This window comes from Anoplopoma fimbria, chromosome 16, assembly GCF_027596085.1.
Source record: "Anoplopoma fimbria isolate UVic2021 breed Golden Eagle Sablefish chromosome 16, Afim_UVic_2022, whole genome shotgun sequence".
Lineage (NCBI taxonomy): Eukaryota > Metazoa > Chordata > Actinopteri > Perciformes > Anoplopomatidae > Anoplopoma > Anoplopoma fimbria.
In genome coordinates, this window is record NC_072464.1 from 24,595,351 (window position 1) to 24,617,521 (window position 22,171).

General features: G+C 38.3%; 1 protein-coding gene across 1 annotated transcript in view; it reads left to right on the forward strand.

Moving 5' to 3' along the window:
* adcy5 (adenylate cyclase 5) overlaps positions 1 to 22,171 on the forward strand; it is a 71,420-nt gene extending 49,249 nt beyond the window's left edge. The window contains exons 6-20 of the mRNA XM_054615127.1: positions 2,411 to 2,569; positions 2,673 to 2,814; positions 5,676 to 5,813; positions 7,878 to 7,900; positions 10,572 to 10,716; positions 11,802 to 11,899; positions 13,055 to 13,142; positions 13,986 to 14,102; positions 14,194 to 14,352; positions 15,746 to 15,930; positions 16,284 to 16,416; positions 17,821 to 18,084; positions 19,321 to 19,525; positions 19,618 to 19,742; positions 22,043 to 22,171. Of these exons, the coding sequence (XP_054471102.1) occupies positions 2,411 to 2,569; positions 2,673 to 2,814; positions 5,676 to 5,813; positions 7,878 to 7,900; positions 10,572 to 10,716; positions 11,802 to 11,899; positions 13,055 to 13,142; positions 13,986 to 14,102; positions 14,194 to 14,352; positions 15,746 to 15,930; positions 16,284 to 16,416; positions 17,821 to 18,084; positions 19,321 to 19,525; positions 19,618 to 19,742; positions 22,043 to 22,171 (2,110 nt within the window). The remainder of the gene's footprint in view (positions 1 to 2,410; positions 2,570 to 2,672; positions 2,815 to 5,675; positions 5,814 to 7,877; positions 7,901 to 10,571; positions 10,717 to 11,801; positions 11,900 to 13,054; positions 13,143 to 13,985; positions 14,103 to 14,193; positions 14,353 to 15,745; positions 15,931 to 16,283; positions 16,417 to 17,820; positions 18,085 to 19,320; positions 19,526 to 19,617; positions 19,743 to 22,042) is intronic.

Below are 22,171 nucleotides of genomic sequence, written 5' to 3' on the forward strand. Positions count from 1 at the left end.
GATAGATGTTTTCCAGATGCAGCTTGAGTTTTATATGTCATGGGAATTGATGATAAGCTGTGGGAAAAGTAATAAATAACATCACTTTTTATAGGAACATTTTAACATCCACATACTGCTGGTACCACTCGTTTTCATTTAGCTCTTGTAAATGAACACAAACATCAGATGTCAATGTTCTTCTGTAGGTTAAAGTTCAGGGAGGATTCCCTGATCTGGTTGTGCAGGATATGAAATGTAGACGGGGCTCTGCTGCTCGATGTTTTCATTTAATTTAAAGTTTCTAAGCCGTTGCAGCTGATCTGCTTCTGTTAGCATCATCCCCTTTATTAATTCATAGATCCATGTGTCCTTCATCTGAACCTGCTGATGCTGCTCAGAGTAGTAATGGTCTGTATGAGACCTCGTCCCAACGGGATAGTTTCATGTTTTAGAAATAGTATACCTATTTGTTTTTCTTGCCAAGAGTTAGACAATAGACTGTTTATAAGTAGTGGATGTAGTCGTGGTATTTTTCAACCAGTGAACAGGAAGTGACCATATATGGACTGAGGAGGAGTGACGTAGAGACGCCGTATACGTCTCTGGTGTCGACCTGTCAATCAGTGTGTAGCCCCGCCCTAAAGCATCCCCTGCTTTATGGTCTGTTTGACTCTAAATGGAGCATCATTTACTAAATGAACATCATGCTGTATTGAAGAAGACTTGAAACTAGAGATTGAGACCATAAACTCATGTTTACAATGTTTACTGAGGGAATAAATCAAGAGAGAAGTAGAGTCATTTTCTCATAGACTTCTATACAACCAGAGGAGTCGCCCCCTGGTGGACAGGAGAGAGAATGCAGCTGTAACACATGAAGACTTTAAATCACTTTTCAGAACTGGAGGTCACCTTCTGTGTTAGACCAGAAGACTGAAACCACTCTCATGTCTGCACAGTAAATATGAAGCTACAGCCAGCAGCATGCTAACTTAGCTTAGCACAATGACTGTAAACAGGTGGAAACAGCTAGCCTCACTTTGTCCAAAACATTCTAAAAGAAAGGGTTGATCTTTTCCTTATAAAGAGTGATTTAAGTTTTATTTAAGACCATTTATTAAGCTTGTCAAATGTGAGTTTCTGCTGCTGTTCTAACTTAAAGTCTGTATGTCTGTCCTTTTGATTTGCTCAACAACTGTTTAACGCTTTTCATGGAATCAGAAAGTAATAATCCACATTTTTATATTTGCATTTGGCAAAGCAGCCTTTTCCAAAAGCAGAGCTGAACTCAGAGGTGGTCCTCAGTCGGAGTCTCAGCGTTTATCTGCATATTTAACCGTTATCTAATCAAAACGGCTGCATGGCTGCAGAGATGAGGAATGCTTTTGTCCGCTCAGGTCATCCGTCTGATCATTAAAAAGCTGCTATCAGTCGTGTTGCAGTAAAACCAGACACCACAGCTGCCTCTGTCTTTATCTGAGAGTCTACAGCAGAGCGGCTCAATATATCTGTTTTATGGCCATCGCCGTGTCAGATAGTGTTATAAATACGTCCCAGGAGACGACGACGCTGCACTAAAGGATTATTTTTGAGTTATTTGAAGAGGGTATCAGTAGAAAACTGCACTTAAAAATGTAACTGTATTGTTATTTTTTATTGGTCCCCTTTGTGTTCAGTTAAAAGTTCAACTTTTTGTTTTAATCAACATGTAAAATAAACCTCTTTCTCCATGGTTTTATAAAAAATATCAAATTGGGGAAAAGGTGAAGACATGAAAAGCATATTCCATTCCATTCTGTTTAGTTTCATTTTTCAACAAGCTATTTTTAAAAGCAGCAGAAAGGCAGAATTGTGGACAGTTTAATATCTGCAAGTAAAATAATTATCACAATCTTTAAAAGCGTTATCTGATATACCGCATCAATTCGTATAATATCCTGCGAAAGTCCAACAACACCTGTCAGTTTCTGCTTGTTACATAAATACAGTCTTTTCAAAATAAACCTCCATCTTCACAGGAAACAACTTAGTTAGGTTTGGGAAAAGTTTGTGGTTTGGGTTGAAATAACTATCTAAGTTATGTGATAAATAAAACAACGTTGACTTCCTGTTTCACACGAGTAAAGGATGTTTTTTGTTTGACCCGTCCACCTCCTGTGAGGGATTATATAAGCATTCATTTTGTGGGATATCTACAAATTACAGCCTTTAATTGTTTTAGGTATAGCCACAAACATCCTGTTTCTTCATATCCTGCAGCCCTAGTCATCATCATCATCATCATCATCATCATCATCATCATCATCATCATGTCTTCTTCAGCAAAACTCATCTAAAACATCATTTATTTACTATTCCCACTTATAGAAACGTTAGAAACGTATTCTTTTTTTGTCCCTTCACCATCACCTCTCATTGCTCCCTGCAGGCTGGTCCGTGAGGTCACCGGGGTCAACGTCAACATGCGGGTCGGCATCCACAGCGGCCGGGTGCACTGCGGCGTGCTCGGACTCAGGAAGTGGCAGTTTGACGTCTGGTCCAACGACGTCACGCTGGCCAATCAGATGGAGGCCGGAGGTCAAGCCGGGTTCGTCTCCGCGGTTACACTCACCAGTCTGATGACGTGCACTGTGTAGATTTGAACATTCAGTATCAGACAAACATTCATGTGTTTGTTGTTGTCTTTTCAGGCGTATCCACATCACCAAGGCCACCCTGAACTATCTGAACGGAGACTACGACGTGGAGGACGGAGCAGGCGGAGAGAGGAACGCCTACCTGAAGAAGCACAACATAGAAACCTACCTCATTGTGGGCTGCAGTCAGAAACGGGTACGTCATCATTTAATCTGAAAATAACAGCACATAAAAAGATACTCACCACGTTGAAGGCTCATTAGTATTACTATTTATTTATTTAAAGCTGCATGAATTGATTGTTGGCCACTAGGGGGCAGAATAACTCAACAACAAGCAGACAGACGTCACTGATACTTTATCACCTTATCAAGTTATTATGGCTGCTGTGTTAGCAAATATTACACATTATCAAACACATATAAACATATTTAACCCTTTGGAGTCATGTTTCTGTCCACTTAATGAATATTAGTACAATATTCACTCTCCTTTTAGATGCATAAACTCCTGAGAACAATATCTGACTCTTTAGCTACTAGTTTTCACTTTCTCAGAAGCTCAGGAAGTCGTTTATTTAATTCATAATTTATGTAATGTATTGGTATCTGTTTTTAAAATCAACAACCAGTTAAAACTGGAGGAAATAACAACAATGTTGAAATAAGTAGAAATACCATTCTTTAAATAGCTGTTACAGTTCAAGCCTTCTGGAGTTTCACAGTTTATTAGATTATTAGTTGATTTATAGCAAAAACTGAATATTTTGCAATTTTTCTAAATTTTCACTTTCACTGTCCTCTTCACTGCAGGACGATGTTTACTATAAAATGTGCTGAAAAGTCCCAACAAGCAGCAGGCAACGCAACTTATTAATGATTAGAAACATAAAAATAATTTTGTAAAATCTACTTTATTGTCAAAAGTGAGTGTATTTATTGGTTAAGATCTTTAAAAACTGAAAACAAAGAGCCTTAAAGGAAAACTTCACTAACAAAATGATCATTTGAACGTCAATCACATCGTGTTTCCTTCAATTCTTTCATAAAACTTTATTTTTCTCTCTTGCCTCCATGGAGAACGAGGAATAAAATAAACGAGAAAACACTTAACAATAAACTATTTAACTATTGAAAAACGATTCTGCATAATCTGTCTCATGCAATCATCCGTGCAAATCCAAAATATTTTAAATATTCAGGTTTTAGTGAAGATTCACGTCACATGGAAGGAGACATTGAAGTTTTCCTTTAAACAAACGTGTGTAAATCATCTTTAAATCTGCAGCATTTTGATTTGACTCCGATGTTACATGTTTATTAAGTCTTTAAACAACACAATATAACTTTCTAAAAAACCACTGAGACCTTCTGTGTGTATTTGATGAATTATTCTGAAGTGAAGCATCATTATAACCATAAACCAGAGATCTTCTCCTGGAGATCTGTCTCTTTAAAACTCAGCCGGTCCGTCCTCACATACGGCTGATTAGAAACCGTGGTTCTGGTCCCATGTGAACTGGGCTCCAGAGAGGAATGACTTCATCTCCGCCTCGTTTGTTTATGACTGGGCTGCTTTTATCGGCCGTCTCTGTCCTCCAGCAGCATCACAAGCTGCAGCTAAAGATAGCACGTCATGTGAAGTGATATCTTTTTTTTTGTTGCTGCTCGTGCTCGGAGACAGAAGGCAGATTGTGCAGTCTAATAATTCTTTGGTTTCTTTTTCTTTTATATATATATATATATATATATATATATACCTCCCAGCGCCAGAATGTGTTTCTGATATCAGATCTGTAAGAAATGAAATAGTAACATCTCTGGAAAACCAGCTTTTATTATAACAAGAGAAGCAGAAGTTTTCCTGAGCATGAAAATACACGCAGTAATAAATCTTTTTTTTTTTTTTTTTATAAAAGTCACCATGACGACAGGAGCAAGCCCAAAAATCAACAGACTGAGAATCCGCCTTTGTTTAATGTGCACATTTTGCATTATGATCTGCTCATGATACAACACAACTGTATGTCCTTTACTGGATCAGCTGTTTGCACACAAAGAGAAAAGCTTCACATCAGAAATAACAGTTTAACAATTGAACCATTTCATTTCTTTCAGTGATATCAAAAGGGTAAGATTACACAAACTACTAAGACAATTTTCTTCTGAGATTTTAAAAATATCCAAAAAGGAATGAAGGTGAACAATATCTCTGAGAATCACAAATAAAATGCCATTTACCTTTTTATTTCATATTTATTCGACCTTACAGATGCCATGTTTTGCAACAAAAACAATCAAAAAAATTATTAAAATAAAAGCATTAAACCATAAATAAATAAACTAGAAATACCTTTGGAATAAAAGAGTGAATTACCCTGAAAAACAAGGCTTTTCTGTGTGACAATTCAGCAAATATTTTCTCAATGGTGGACCGGATTACAACTTTACAACCATCTAAAGAATTCATATAGTCCCATGTTAGATCCTGGTGTATCTTTAAGGTTATTCCATCTGATTTAAGCAAAACTTTGTATTGCTTTATTTTGAAAGGTTGAAACTGTAAAAGTGATGTGAGAAATAAAGGCTCCTTTTTCTTGTAGTGCCTTTTAAAATATAGAATAGAGAATATGGGTATCTTCTAACCAAGTAACAGTTATGCATCTCAGCTCTGTGATAGAAAGTATCTAGTGATTCAAATGTAGAAGTATTTCTCTAAAGTAAAAGTAGAAATACATCCATCAATACTCTTAAAGTGCTTTGCAAATAATAGGACTTGTGTAAAAATACAGACATATTACCTAAATATAACTATCAAATATATATTGAGGAGTAAAAAGTGCAATATTTCCTCCTGAAAGTTGTGGAGTAGAAGTAAGAGAATATAAGTACCTCAAAGGTGTTTTTAAATACAGTACTTGTACCTTCCACTGGACGATGCATATAAATAAAACCATCGTGGTCCAGTAGAGAAAAAGATCTTATGTCTGTAAATAAAGTTTATCTTTAGTTTGCTTTATTAAATAAACCCATTCCTGTGTCTTTTATTTCCTGCAGAAAGAGGAGAAGGCGATGATCGCCAAGATGAACCGACAGAGGACCAACTCCGTCACACACAACAGCGGCCACTGGACCGACCGGCCGTTCTACAACCACCTGGGCGGAAACCAGGTCTCCAAGGAGATGAAGAGGATGGTGAGGAGAACATCTATTTAAATACCCATAATCCTTTTGATCTGCGGCCCTGATTAGCGGTGATGTCGGCCCTTTATGGCACACGCCTCCTCTCACACCTCGAGAGAGACGACGGAGACAAAATGAATCCAGAACAACGACTAACCCTTGACCTCCATCCTTTAACCCTCTCAACACCAAAGCAGATGTTTTTAGCTCCTGTCATGTTTTTATTATCTGATATCTTTATGTTCACTTTAATAAGTTCTGCTCCTCTGTGGAAACAGAACAGCCATGACTAGAAGTAGAGAGAACGCGCTAGAGATCTTTTTATCACATACTATCATGACATTTTATGACTTTTTAAGACTTTTTATGACATACTATACTATGACTTTTTATTTTTATTAATTGAGAAAAAAATAATTGATAATGAAAGTAATTGTCTTTGCTTGTAAAAGCCATCTGAGCTCCTTTAACGTTGATGGTGGTGTGTTTGTCCAGAAGAGGGAGCTACAGAGAAACATTAACTCACTGCATTGAAACAGAATCAATTTCATGTGAAACTAGTTTTTCAAATACAAGAAATAAACGTACAATAAACAAAGTAAGACAAAATAAAATATTAAAGCCGGTCATGCAACATTCAAAAAACAATTTACGCTAAAAAATACACACATTTTGATTATATATTTCAAAATAAAGATTGGTATTGTTTGTGCAGGAATGTGCAAGTTCCAAGTATAAGTGTAGAAAATATGTGCAACTATGTACAGAGATGATAATCCAAAAGATGTGCATACATGTGATACAGTCAGATATCTGAACAGGGTCAGACTTTGTATGAAGGAAACATCTCTTGGTGGAAAGTCATGATAATAATACAGAAAAAACAGATAATTATAATACAACAAGAATCTTTTCTAACAAATTTAGAGAATAATTTGATAAAATAGACTTTAACACAAACATTTATTTGTTCTCTTTTGTCCAGTTATGAAACTTGATAATTAATATTTTTACTTAAATGCATTTTGTGAACAGAAAAGAAAAACTAACAAGAGAAACTGATTCTCTTTGTCTCTGCTCAACACTCTAACCTATAGATATATATATATATATTTTGACTTTCTTATTTCACTGGTTTCATCTCTTTATGTGATCTCAGGAACTAGAAAACATCTCTACCTCTCATTATAATTGCCTGTAGTCTCGGTTTCCTGCTGTGAGGAGATAACAGAGGAGCGGAGACAATCTTCAGCTCAGTGTGACACAAATATCTTTCACCTGTCTGATTGTTTTTACAGCCACAGGGAACCTTTACCTCCATAACTCATTTATTTTGTTATTATGTCATCAAACTTCCAAGAACAGAGTTTTATAAAATGATATTGCCAGTTACTATTAAATTGAACTATTTAATCAGAGAGATGATTGAAAAGATTTCTAGGATATTAAAATAATTTGTAACAATAGCTCATAGAAGGTATAGTGCCATCAAAACTAAATGTTATCTAGATTATGTACTGTAGATATATAATTCATCTATGAGTTTAAAATGGTGTGCCTTTTATTAACTGAAAATAATCTATTTTTCATGATTTAATAATTATCTTTATTGTCTATAAAATATCTCAAATCAATTTAAATCAATTTTAGATATTCAAATTTCTTATTTTGTCCAAACAGTAATAATAATAATAGTAATAATAATCATTTTTTAAATAAAAACTATTATTATTACACCAATATTCATATTATTATATGAATATTAGTGTTATTAATATAATAAGTGTTTTATTGTTGATGTTATTATTATAATTGGTATTATTACTATTATATTAATGTTGATGTTAATATTAATATTATTATAATTAGCATGATTATTTCTTATCTTTTCTTTTTTTTTTAAACATTGTTTTTTATTCATATACATTTTTATGTAGGACTAGAGTTGAAAAATGTTGAAAAATAAATAAATCTGTCCTTAATATTCATTGTACCCAGATTTCAGTCTGGTTTGAAACAGGTGTTTCTGCTTTAATCTCCAGTTACTTTATTTTGTCTCTTTTTTCTGTCTTTCAGGGCTTTGAAGACCCCAAAGACAAGTGAGTAACTGTTTCTCCACATTACCGTCTCGTTGTGTGTCTGAATGAATCTGGATGAGATCATGAAGAGGAACTGAGATGGAACAATCAATGAGCCACGTAGAGATCAATAACAGACACGAGCTCTGAAAGGAAACGTAACCGACACTGTTAACGACCGCAGGAAAGTCAGAACTGATTAGTTTTATGACTGTTCGTCAGGTGTGAGGTGACACGTCGATCAGTTTACAGAGTATTTCATCTGAAAGAAGTGTCTCTGTTTCCTCCTGCTGTGAGATGCTTTATCAGTTAACTAAAGAGATTTGATCCTGCTGCTCATCGCTCATGTTTACACCCAACAAAGCACATCTAGAACATTAGATCAGCTGGTCACTGTGCACCTGTACGAGGCTATGATGCAGCGCCGAACAAAATCTACCTTGCAGAAACATTTTAATACAAAAAAAAGTGTATTTCCTGCCTGATGAAAGTGCAGCAGAGTCCATAAATCCCTCCCTGATAACCATCAGTACAATAAACACCAGTAAAATACAGAGGATAGACGAAATAACCTGACAAAACCACTAAAACGGACTTAAATAAAATAATCGTAAAGCCCTTGAAAAAGTGGTTTATCTATACGCTTTTCACCAATCAGAATTAGAAACAGTTTATTGCCAAGAACGTTTGCACAAACAAGGAATTTGTCTTTGTGATTGGTGCGCTACAATAATAAAAGAATAGGAAATATGAAAATGTAAAATGAAATACGATTAACAAACAAATTAGGTGTTTTTAAAAAGAAAGTCTGTTATTAAAGTGAGATTTGGGCCTTTACTTTATGTGAACACAGCTTTCTGTAAAACAGTTAAGAATATTTTAGTTAAATCTTAATAAATAATGCATAAGAATATTTTGTAGTTTGATAGAAATACTTTTAGGTACCCTAAAAAAACAAACATAGAATCTGTCATTTAAGCTTCACTTTGCAGTGTTGTTTATATAAGTATAAGTTTGAGATCTCTTTGTTGTTAGAGTTTCTGTGTCTATCATCTGTTGCCTCACTACTAGTTTCGAAAAATTCTAATATTATAGCAGCTTTGTGAACAAACAAAGAGATTTAGCGTCTTTTGAAAAGCTTTTTTTGACTCAGAGTTGAAGTGTGAGCGTCGTTTTGTCCAAATCCAAAGATTCTATCGTTCATTTCTCCGTTTGTCAGTTTCATAAAGTGAAACATAAAGACAGAAGACGGGAAGTTTAGCCCGACGGCTGTCAGAGATCAAAGGGGAGCGTTCATTCCTCCTCCTCCTCCTCCTCCTCTTCTCTCCTCTTCCTCTTCTCCCCTCTCCTCCTCCTCCTCCTCCTCTCTCCTCTTCCTCATCTTCCTCCTCCTCCTCTTCTCTCCTCTTCCTCCTCCTCCTCCTCCTCCTCCTCCTCTACCCCTCTTCCTCCTCCTCCTCCTCTCTCCTCTTCCTCCTCTTCCTCCTCCTCTTCCTCTGGGTTTGTCCCGCGTCACGCTGACAGACTCGTCTTCGGGCTACATCTCAGATCTCATGCTGTGATTTCATCAAAGCTCCACGAGGAAACGTCATCAGACCCGATATCAGAGCTCCGTTTAGAGATCAGTGTTCTGATGCCGTCACATATTTATTCATGAGGATCTGACTCAGAATGCCAACATCATACTCTGAATGTTAACGTGACTTTAGGCAGATAGTTCAGGAGTAAAGAAAGACGTCTAGACTGAATTAAGGCCTTACGTTCCAAGGATGAGGAATTTATTTGGCGTTAAAATCTCATGTTTGTTTTATTTCTTACTTTCTTATTTCCTGTCTGTTGAAAAACTTTAAAAATCTCTTTTTCTAGGTTTAACAGTAGCCACAGCACCTCAAAGTCCCCTCCAGACATGTTTTAAGACATTAACAAATACTTTGCTTTGTATAACGATTATTGGTTGAAGGTAAATTATAACGTTATCATGATGTGTTCACATGTAATCTGTAAAATGTAGTGTTGGTGATAAACTAGAATAAATCTAGAAACTAGAATAAATTAGAGATGAATTATGATGTTTAACTTCCTAACACTGGCTCTAAGATTATAATACATCATTAAAACTAAGAATGAAGAGATCTGTTTTAATCCATAAAAATATAATATTTTTTTTCCTTATCATTTTGAATTGTGTGTTTTTATAAAGAAGAAAAAAACACTTTAAATAACTTTAACAAAACAAACATTTAGTATTTTGATGGTTTACTGACTTCAGAGTGTTTTAAATGATTTTTGGGACGTTGGAAATAAAAAAGAATTGTCTGGATCCTTGTTGACCAGCTGATAAAACAAAGATAAACAACAAAATATCTTAATCTAAATATATGGATCATTATTGATCATAAAAAGGTGATCAGGGATCTCTAAAAGTTATATTTGCTCTCTTTTTTCTTTGGTGCTGATCTGATCTGTGATCTGATCCGTGACTCTGAACCAAACCGTGAGTTCTGTTGCACCTTTTTTTTTTTTTTTTTTTTTTAACAATTACAGATGTTTTTCTTTGGTTTCATACTAGCTGCTTTTCTGCAGGTTTTTTCTGAGAAGACTGCAGTAAAAGTATTTTGCTTCCAGTGGTCCTGAGATCTAAACGTGTCCCCCGGGTCTCATCTTGTGTCATTTTCAGGCATTTCATTTTCAGAAACACGCAGGAGAACCTGAACCCGGAGGACGAGGTGGACGAGTTCCTGGGCCGAGCCATCGACGCTCGCAGCATCGACCGTCTGCGCTCCGAACACGTCAAGAAGTTCCTGCTCACCTTCAGAGAGCCCGACCTGGAGAAGAAGGTTAGGACGGACACACACACACACACACACACACACACACACACACACACACACACACACACACACACACACACACACACACACACACACACACACACACACACACACACACACACAAACACAAACACATAATCGGTCGTGACAAGCAATCTTTCCCGCTGCACAAAGCTCCTCTCCGGCTCGCTCTCTCTGCCGTCCCCTGAGGAACTCGGTCAAAGTAAAGTTTAACAGAGAAAAGGAGGAGCTGAAGAGGAGACAGCTGATGAAGAAGAGAGGAAGACTACTTCAGACAGTGAAGGACAGGCTGAAGAAGAAAGGTTAAAGCTCAGGAGGCTGCAATGCAAAAGTCCTGTTTTCAAGTTAAAACCACTTTCATCCAGCTAAATGTGGATTATCAGCCTTCATTGATGGACTCATCTTCATCGTATAGATCCTCAGTCTGATCCCAGATCGTTGACTCCCTCATTGAAAAATCCAAATAATAGAACTTTACACACGTGACATATAAACTACAACAAAAATGTGAGATAGTCGCCTTATTATATTACATTTCTAGGGCTTTTATTGTGAAAGGGAAGAACAGGAGGAGTGGATCCGGTCTGTGCTGCATTTGTCAAGGTTGCAAAGAGGTTACGGCCGTTGCAATCTTTTTCAACCAGTGAACAGGAAGTGACCATATATGGACTGAGGAGGAGTGACGTAGAGACGGCGTATACGTCTCTGGTGTCGACCTGTCAATCAGTGTGTAGCCCCGCCCTAAAGCATCCCCTGCTTTATGGTCTGTTTGACTCTAAATGGAGCATCATTTACTAAATGAACATCATGCTGTATTGAAGAAGACTTGAAACTAGAGATTGAGACCATAAACTCATGTTTACAATGTTTACTGAGGGAATAAATCAAGAGAGAAGTAGAGTCATTTTCTCATAGACTTCTATACAACCAGAGGAGTCGCCCCCTGGTGGACAGCAGAGAGAATGTAGCTTTAAGACATGAAGCTTTGGATTCAGCCGGCAGTGAAGAGGAACATAAATGAAGTAAAGCAGATGTTGTCAGATGTTAAATGTTTGGTTCTCCTCCTTCAGTACTCCAAACAGGTGGACTCCAGGTTCGGGGCCTACGTGGCCTGCGCCTCCCTCGTCTTTCTCTTCATCTGCTGCATCCAGATCGTCATCGTTCCATCGTGAGTCAACACTTTGAAATGACAAACTATACCATGGCTTTTTATTAAATACTATACTATGACTTTTATGTGTTTTTATGACATACTATACTGCACATTGCTTTATTCCTTACAGTATGAATTGAAAGTTCTTCCATCTTTAGCCTTACACAATTCTAAAAGTGATGAAAATCATAACTGAATAGATGAGTTTTAAAAGAGAATATCAAATCAAAATCTTTGTGACTGCAGCAGCTCCTACAGATTCTGTCTGGAGGCGATCCCTCCTCTTTTTACATCTTTCTTGCTCTGACTGTTCTCTCTGATCTCCTTCAGCACTTTTCTTTATTGACCTTCATTATTCATTCTCCTCATCCCTTCATCTCACCACTCCCCTCTCATCTCTGGTTCCTGAATCATTCTCAGAGTCCCTCCTTAACTGTCTCCTCACCACCTCCTCACCACCTCCTCACCACCTCCTCATTACCTCCTCACCACCTCCTCACCACCTCCTCACCACCTTCTCATTACCTCCTCACCACCTCCTCACCACCTCCTCATTACCTCCTCATTACCTCCTTACCACCTCCTCATTACCTCCTCACCACCTTCTCATTACCTCTTTACCACCTTCTCACCACCTCCTCATTACCTCCTCACCACCTCCTCATTACCTCCTCATTACCTCCTTACCACCTTCTCACCACCTCCTCATTACCTCCTCACCACCTCCTCATTACCTCCTCATTACCTCCTTACCACCTTCTCACCACCTCCTCATTACCTCCTCACCTTCTCCTCACCTTCTCCTCACCTCTTCCCCACCTTCTCACCTCCTCTTAACCACCTCCTTACCACCTCCTCACCTCTTCCCCACCTTCTCACCTCCTCTTAACCACCTCCTTACCACCTCCTCACCTTCTCCTCACCTTCTCACCTCCTCTTAACCACCTCCTCATCACCTCCTCCCTCTCTTTGTTTAATCTCTCTTCATTAATCATCCTCCCATGTATCCACACTGTCTCCTCTGTTTACCGTCGTCTCCTTCCTGCCCACACACATTATGCCTCCTTCCACATTATTCACATCGACAGAAGGTCAAAGACGATAATGATAATTATATATTCTATATATTCTGTTCTATGAATATAACGACGTCTTTACTGTCGTCTGCAGCTCCAGTCTGATGATCGGCTTCTTCGTCACCTGTCTCGTCGTCCTGACGGCCGTGATGTTCGTCTCCACGGTGTACTGCTGTTTTGGGGTGAGAACATTCTGCTCGTGATCAATGAAATCAACAAATAAAACCCACTCCTTGTGCAGATCTTTGTAAGAGATACAAAATATATATATATTTTGTGCAGTTTTGAAAGATATCAGTCTGCAGGAACAGATATGGGCTGCTTCTTATTTCTTTATATAGAACTAAAGCATCAGACAAATCTGTTAATTTTTTTATCAGGCTGTGGTTTGAAGATATTGATTCCAGATAAAAGTCAGTGAAATATAAAAATATTCTGCTCTTGACCTCGTTCCTTATTGCAAAGTGCACATGCCTCCATTTGCGATATAAAAATACACATATTATCACAATTTATATCTCATTGCACTAGTCAATCAATTTATAAAGAATAAACTGCAACTCTGTTGATAATTAGAGTTATAGCGCTGTATTAACATAATTATTTTGTCGTATTTAAGTCCCAAAAGCTCAGTAATTAAAACTCTTTAACAGCTCATCAAAAGAAGTTTGCAGCCAGACCTTAAACCTTTAAAAAATAAGACCACTTCCTGTTTATAGAAACAGTAGTGAACACCTGCTGCTCCTTCAGGAGGCTTTTAATCCGTCCACTTCCTGTCTGCAGGTCATGAGAGTCTTTAGAGACGTTAACAAAGAAAAGTGGAGCTGCTGCTGATGATTCATGGGTCATCTACTGAACGTACAGAGATGATTCATGGTGTTATTCCTCTCATCAGGTATCAGAGAAGGAGACCGATGGAAACCATAACCTGCAGGATGTGTTTGGGGGATTTATTTATTAGCTAAATTAGGTCAAAGGAATCAATCTAAATATGAATTGTCTGGATCCCTTTGCTCTCTCTGCAGCTCTTCCCCGTCGCTCTGCAGACTCTCTCTAAGAGGATCGTCCAGTCCAGACTGAACAGCACCCTGGTGGGCGTCTTCACCATCATCGTCGTCTTTCTGTCTGCGTTCGTCAACATTGTGAGTTCAACAGAACTCCCGAAAGACTAATCGAGCAAAAGAAACGTGATTCTCCTCTGACGTGACCTTGCTGACCTTTGACCTCCTCCAGTTCACCTGCAGCAGCCTGGACCTGCGGAGCTGCATCAGGGCGGAGCTTAACCTCAGCGAGGCCGTGGTGACCGCGTGTCACGCCCGCCTCCTCAACTTCAGCCTGGACGCTCAGCTCAGCCCGTGTGGAGACGACGCCCTCATCTGCAGCTTACCTGAGGTACAGGTGTGCTCTGATCTCTGGGCTCTCTCTCCTTTCCTGGTTTCTGTGCCTCCTCGATTCCTTTCCTTGAGAGGAGTCGAGGCAAAAGGCGTTTAACAAATGAGTCCTCGCTTTGGAGATTCATTTTAAAAGGAAGTAAATAAAATAGAAAGTGTATTATTTAGTTCTAACTGTATTTTATGATCTCTGTCAGATGTGAATAACGGTGTTCATGACAACTTATATATTTACTATTAATTTAATTAAAAACGTGGCGTAATGTGACAAGAACGATCAGATGTCACACTTTTAAACATTATTTATTTAACACACACAGATACAGACTTTTTATATTTTATTGTGTGAAGCTCAAATGTTTGTAGGAACGGTACAAATAAAGAGTGACATATATTATATTTGACTGATTGACAAATATTAAATATACACAAACACAGTCCTGTCTTTCTATATGACAACATGAAATACAGTTAATTAGTGCTGAATTTAAGAGAAAGTTATAATTGACATAATAATATTTGCTCTCGTAAAATCATATCAGGATTAAAGCAGTTGAATTGGATAGTGTTCCCCTCTCATAGCTCCTCCTTGACCCTCAAGATGCATTTTTAGGAATTGTGACGTTCTTTAAGACGAAGCGCTGACATAGATTTGCGGGTCAAAAGCCGGAGGATGGAGGAGGCACAAACATTGGAAAATGAGAAAGACCCTCTGTGCGTTTGTGTGTTTATGCATACCTTGTTTTAAATCAAAAACATAAGCAAAATCATAGTTTGATCTATGGATTCATGCCTTGAACATATGCAAGTAACAGTTAGGAGGCAAATGAAGCAGAACAGATAACTGCAGACGATGCAAACTGAGGCTTTTAAAAAGTTCAACTCAGATGAGCAACACATTCGTCTGCAGCAGTGACGACAATGAAGCATTTCTGCCAAAAATATCACCCTCATACGTTTGTTACAAATGTTTATGCAGCCTCGTTAACCAGAGAAGACTTTAGTACCATCAGAACATTAACATTAACATACATTACATTATGTATCTTTCTGCTTGCATGCCATCATCATTTATGGGTGAAATGAGGCGAAATGTTATTTTTGTTGTTTGTTGCTGTAAATGAAACCTCAAGTACATTATTCCTTTAATAACGACATGTCACCACAATAACAAAGGACAAAAATGATCTTTCACTTGTAATCGTACGTTTTAAGGTGTCAACGCTTTAGATGAGGTTCATCGCTTTTAAGCAGCAGCAGAACAAATGAGCAGCTAAGTGGACACAGTTGTGGGTTAATCAGGTGTTTTATGAAACATCTGGATGTCTGAACTGTGTCACAGAATATAAAGCTTGACTACCAAACATTAAATTCTCTCCGTCTTTGTCCGTCAGTACTTCTCGTCCTGTGTGCTGCTCAGCCTGCTGGCCTGCTCCGTCTTCCTGCAGATCAGCAGCATCGGGAAGCTCTTCCTCATGCTCTTCATCGAGCTGCTCTACCTCCTCATCATGGAGGTGCCCAAAGTCAGCCTCTTCGACAACCAGGACCTGCTGGTGATGGCCAACGCCATCGACGTCGCGTGAGTCATCGCTGCTGTGATTGTTTATCTTTGACCATGTGTAGATGTTCTGACAGCTGATTGGCTCTCCTTTGCTCCTCCCCTTTGCAGAGCTCACACCAATGGAACAAGGTGAGACTGATTCTTTCACTTCCATCACCACAGAGAACCACCACAGAGCTAACGGCGTCATTAGCACTGTGCTAGCAATGGGCTAGGATTTAGAGTGACACAGTGTTCATCTTTACACTCATATAGGAAAACTGTACATCTGGAAACCTAATGTGTGTGTGTGTGTGTGTGTGTGTGTGTGTGTGTGTGTGTGTGTGTGTGTGTGTGTGTGTGTGTGTGTGTGTGTGTGTGCTGACCTCCAGCTGTGTGGTGGACTCCAAGGTTCCTCTGAAGATCATGACCCCGGTGGTCATCACCGTCTTCGTTCTCGCCCTCTACCTTCACGCCCAGCAGGTGGAGTCCACGGCCAGACTGGACTTCCTCTGGAAGCTGCAGGTCAGTGTGTTCGTTGGAACGTGTTTTACTCACAGACTGTTTATAAGAAGTGGACGTAGACATCACGACGTCTCTCATTGGTTTGTGGACTGATGTGTTGAAGCCTAGAGGTTTGGCATTTTGGCTTTTTTTGTAACCAGTGAACAGGAAGTGACCATATATGGACTGAGGAGGAGTGACGTAGAGACGCCGTATACGTCTCTGGTGTGGACCTGTCAATCAGTGTGTAGCCCCGCCCTAAAGCATCCCCTGCTTTATGGTCTGTTTGACTCTAAATGGAGCATCATTTACTAAATGAACATCATGCTGTATTGAAGAAGACTTGAAACTAGAGATTGAGACCATAAACTCATGTTTACAATGTTTACTGAGGGAATAAATCAAGAGAGAAGTAGAGTCATTTTCTCATAGACTTCTATACAACCAGAGGAGTCGCCCCCTGGTGGACAGCAGAGAGAATGCAGCTTTAAGACACTTTTAAAGTTTTAACAACTGTGGAAAGACTGGCATTCTACATTTAAGCACAGTTGTCCAGCTCCACTTTTAAATATATGATATAACTCAGACTCACTGCTGACTCTCCATCATCCCAGACGTTTTTCTGATGGACAAATTGGTGTTTTAATGAAGTCTTTGGGCAGCTCCCGGCTTAAGAACAGAGCTTATGAATGCTTTTCACTTTCTTTAGCATCGGTGCAGAAAAGAAAGGGGATTAAGTGTTCAGTGTGTAACAGCTTCAGAGACAAATAAAGAGATGGAGAGGCGTAGCAGAACTTACCCCACGGTCTCCGTTGTATTTCTCCACAAACTTTCCGTAGTTGTAGTGGTTGAATGTCGGGTAGCCCTCCACTCCCTCCTGCTTACACAGCTCGTGGTTCTGTCCTCTGGTACAGTCCACCGCGGCGTACGCAATCTGAGGAAACACAATCAGTTCAGTGAGATGTTGAACTGATATGATGCAACGTGGAGCTTTTACTCGTACAGGTGTTTGATATGCTGCCTCAACAGGTGAGAGGAGGTTAAAGGGACAGATGTGATGTTTGGAGGTGTGGTTGTATGAGGTTCTTCCTCATATAATCATATATATTTAGAATATTTCTATCTCTTTAATTTGCTGTCAGACAGCCCTTCCTGCTGTTATCTATGCAAATCTAGACACAAGACTCCATTGACAGTCATTTTCTCATAGACTTCTATACAACCAGAGGAGTCGCCCCCTGATGGTCACTAGAGAGAATGCAGCTTTAACACATGAAGCTTTGACTTAGTGTCAGCTGCAGTACATCTCTGGGGACCATAAACATCTCTACCTAAATTTCATGAACATCTATCTAACAGCAGTTGATATATTTCACTACACCAGTAATGTTTTAACGTCTACCTTCCTATTGACCCCCCCGACAGGCCACAGAGGAGAAGGAGGAGATGGAGGAGCTTCAGGCCTACAACCGCCGTCTGCTCCACAACATCCTCCCCAAAGACGTGGCCGCCCACTTCCTGCAGCGCGAGCGCCGCAACGACGAGCTCTACTACCAGTCGTGCGAGTGCGTGGCCGTCATGTTCGCCAGCATCAGCAACTTCTCCGAGTTCTACGTGGAGCTGGAGGCCAACAACGAGGGCGTGGAGTGTCTGAGGCTGCTCAACGAGATCATCGCCGACTTTGATGAGGTGAGACGTGAGCGAAGGCTGCGTCTCTGTGGTCTCCACTGTGGGATGAACTGGTGTCAGTGGTGCTTTATGGGAATGTGGGTTGGTTTCGGTCTGGTTTTACTCAATTCATTATATTTTGTGAAGCCCAAAGTCACAAATCACAAATTTGCCTCAGAGGGCTGTACAAACTATGAACTTTAAGATAGTTACACTAATCCCACAAACATAATTCTGAATTAAAGTGTCTATTGTTGTCTGAATGATCCAACTAATGATAAAATAACTTTAACATACATTTGGAGTCCTGTTTGTTAACATCTTAAGAATTCTAAGTCCAATATTCTCTCTCTTTTATGTCCGCTTTGGGCTCCACCGACTCCTAAGTATCTCTCTTTAGCATCTACATCCATCCTGCAGTTTGACGAATATTAGACTAAAATATTGATTAAAATATTGATTAAATGCAGGTTTCAGCAGTAACTAGAAAGATCAGATAAGAATCACTAAATTGTCTTTCAGAATCAGAAACAGTTGGTTGCCAAGTATGTTAGACATACAAGGAATTTGGCTTGGTGATTGGTGCATAACAATAAACAAAGTGCAATAGTAAAAGACAAAATAGAAAATATGAAAATAAACAAAAAATCTGATAAATAAACAAACAAATAAAGAGTATGTTCTCCTTGGCTCCATTAAATTTAAGATAGCAGAGAAGAAAACGAAAAAAGTGAATTTATTCATATCTTATCTAGTAGCCTAACTTTAGTGGATCATAACATATCAGGTGTGGAATTATTCTGCAGATGCTCCGGTTCAAAATGAGACCAAACCTTTCTATGGATGTCAGTTTTTGATTCCAACAGTCCAGATAAGGAGTAGAAAGAAATACGGATGGTAGAAAACGAGACAGAAAATATATTTTTTTTAAAGTTTAAATCACCGCAAACCCAAGAGGTGCCATAAATGAGCAGAAAATATTAGTGTGATGGGGCCAATAGTAATGTGATATCAGCCGTGGACACACACACACACACACACACACACACACACACACACACACACACTCACACACACTCACACACACAATTAAACGATGAAAAAGATTAAATGATCTGCACACAGGCAGAGATAATAAAAATGAATAACAAAGAAATATATAGATTTGTAGAACACGTTTGTTTTTCTCAACATAAGATTGGATCCAGTTGATCTATATCTTCGTAGATTGAACATAATCTCTCCGTCCTCCATCAGATCATCAGCGAGGACCAGTTCCGCCAGCTGGAGAAGATCAAGACCATCGGCTCCACCTACATGGCGGCTTCCGGCCTCAACGACTCGACGTACGATAAGGCCGGACGCTCGCACATCCGCGCTCTGGCGGACTACGCCATGAGGATGATGGACCAGATGAAATACATCAACGAGCACTCCTTCAACAACTTCAAGATGAAGATCGGTGAGCTGCTGCTTTAACACAACTAACAGGGAGACTGTTGTTGACTGGATTTTAGTTTAATGTTTTATTTCTTATTTCTTTTTCTTTCTCAGGTCTGAACATCGGCCCCGTGGTTGCCGGGGTGATCGGCGCCAGGAAGCCTCAGTACGACATCTGGGGAAACACGGTGAACGTGGCGAGTCGCATGGACAGCACGGGCGTACCGGAGAAGATCCAGGTGAAGACGAGTTTGACTGCAAAATATTTTCTTTAACTGTCACTTCACTTAATTAAGAGCTTTAAAAATAAATAATATTATCTGCACAATAAATATTAAATAAATAAAATTCAGCTTTTTCTCAAAATAAGTAAATTAGATCATGAAGGCTGCAATTAAAGACTATTTTCACTGTCGATTAATCTGTTGATAATTTTAACGATTAATCAATTAGTTGTTTGGTTCATAAAATGGTGGAAAGATTAAATCCTCAAATGTCTTGAAAATATTCACATTTGACAAGCTCGAATAAAATAACTTTTACTGTTTTTCTTAAAGAATTACTCAAACCAATTAATTGCTTATCAAAATAGTTGCAGATATTAATTTAATAGTTGACAACTAATTGATTATTAATATTTTCAGTCATAAATATCATTTTAGAAGGTTTTTTATGATGGATAACTCTACTTCTTAAATGCTCATTATTCTTTATGTCACAAATTGTGTCCACTTGAAGACAAAACACAGCAGGATTAATTCAATTATTTTTTTTAAATAATAATTAAGCAGGATTAATTCAATTATTCAATTAAAATCAACCACCAGATACACAAGATTGTATAAATCCCATCACTTAAACTAATATGGATATTTTTTAACAGTTATCTCAGAGCTGCATGGTGAAAAAACAAACAATTGTCACTCAAAATCAGCCTTTGTTAGTAATAAGAATATTCCCTTTTTCTCAATAATAATTTATTCTCTCTTGTCTGACAAAAGTCAAAGACATTCAAGACAATTAGATCAATCACGTTCCTACTGATGGAGTTTAATAAAAGTGAATATTAGGCAGAAATGAATCATTAAAGCAGCGTCTGTCAACTCAGGACAGCTCGTAGTTTTGTTTTCTATGAGTTAAAACGTCTGAAGGGCAGTTTCGCAGAATTTATGAACATTAAATTAATCTCTAATTTTTGACTAAAAATAGCTTGAAGCTGACGGATTAAAAAAAAGTCTATTCAATTTAATGAAAAATGTTAATTAAAATCGGCCGTATTGGTTTTGCTCCATCAGATGTGAAATCATTAAATCTTAATAACTCAAAGCTACTTTGAACACAGACGGAACATTTTTAATTTAACCTCGTCTCCACTGAACCTTCTGAAAAAACATTTACACAGAAGAAATATGCAGCAGAGCTTCTTAATGAACATGAACGGGTCAAAACAACACCACCAAGCCCACATCAACTCTACAATAACCTTTAAAGTCTCTATTTATGGACGATAATATATATAGTGAGACGCCATTGAAAATGCAGAATTAATCCGACAGGCAATTATTTACTCTTACTGGTATTTCTGGTAAAAATAGAAGCTCTTTGTGGATAAAAAATGGACCAAAAAGGGACAAATATATTTAAGATTAAACATTTTTCATGTAAATAGATTGTATTATATTTTATTGATTGTGTAGAACCATTACAACAAACCAGTACGATTTTAAACTAATATTTTAAGTGATTATAACTTAAGACTTGTACATTTCTATTGGCACCTCTGTCACTTTCTTTCTGAAATTTTGGTTTCTGGCAGCTTTAAATTTGGATAAATTAAAATAATGATGGGTCAGAATTGTAGCTGAATTTGTGGTGGTAAAAAAGGGCTCCATGCTTTTATCATCAAATGACACAGTTGGAGTTGATTTGATGGTTAACAGGTCAAAAGACGTCCAGATGTCAGAAGTCAAAACTGGGTTATATCTGACTGACATCAATGTTACATATAACAATTATGATTACTATTTCTTTAAGTTTGTCCTATGGAGCTAATGCATGTTGTTCTGCTGGTGTCCACTAGGGGCATCGCTGCTGTATTATGGAGCACTGCAGTGTTTGATGTGATGCATCTAAATCAATATTGCTGATATCATTGACATATCAGACTTTTTTTTTTTTTTTGTGTAAAAACAACTGTCAGTATTTAAACAAACTTTCATTTAAACGCTTAAAATACTGAGAATGAGGGAATATTTGTTAGTGATGTTGAAAGATTTAACTCAGTGAAAAGTGGAAATTAATATTAATATATACTATTTTTATAGCAGTTTTTTGACGTAGACATTTTTGTCCACTTGCCATTCGTGCAAGTGAGCGACAACTGTGTTAAATTAAGTTAAAGCAATGTTTTCATCTACGTAGATGCTGACTGGGATTCTGTATGTGCTAAATAAAGAGAGAAACACATGAGAAAAATGTTAAATATGAACCCAAAAAAAGTGCCTTTCCACTCACCATCCTTTCCTCCCTTCGTCCTCAGGTGACGGCGGACATGTACCAGGTACTGAGCTCCTATAACTACACACTGGAATACAGAGGATTAGTCACAGTCAAGGGCAAAGGAGAGATGATGACCTACTTCCTCACCAGTGGACCCCCCAGCAGTTAA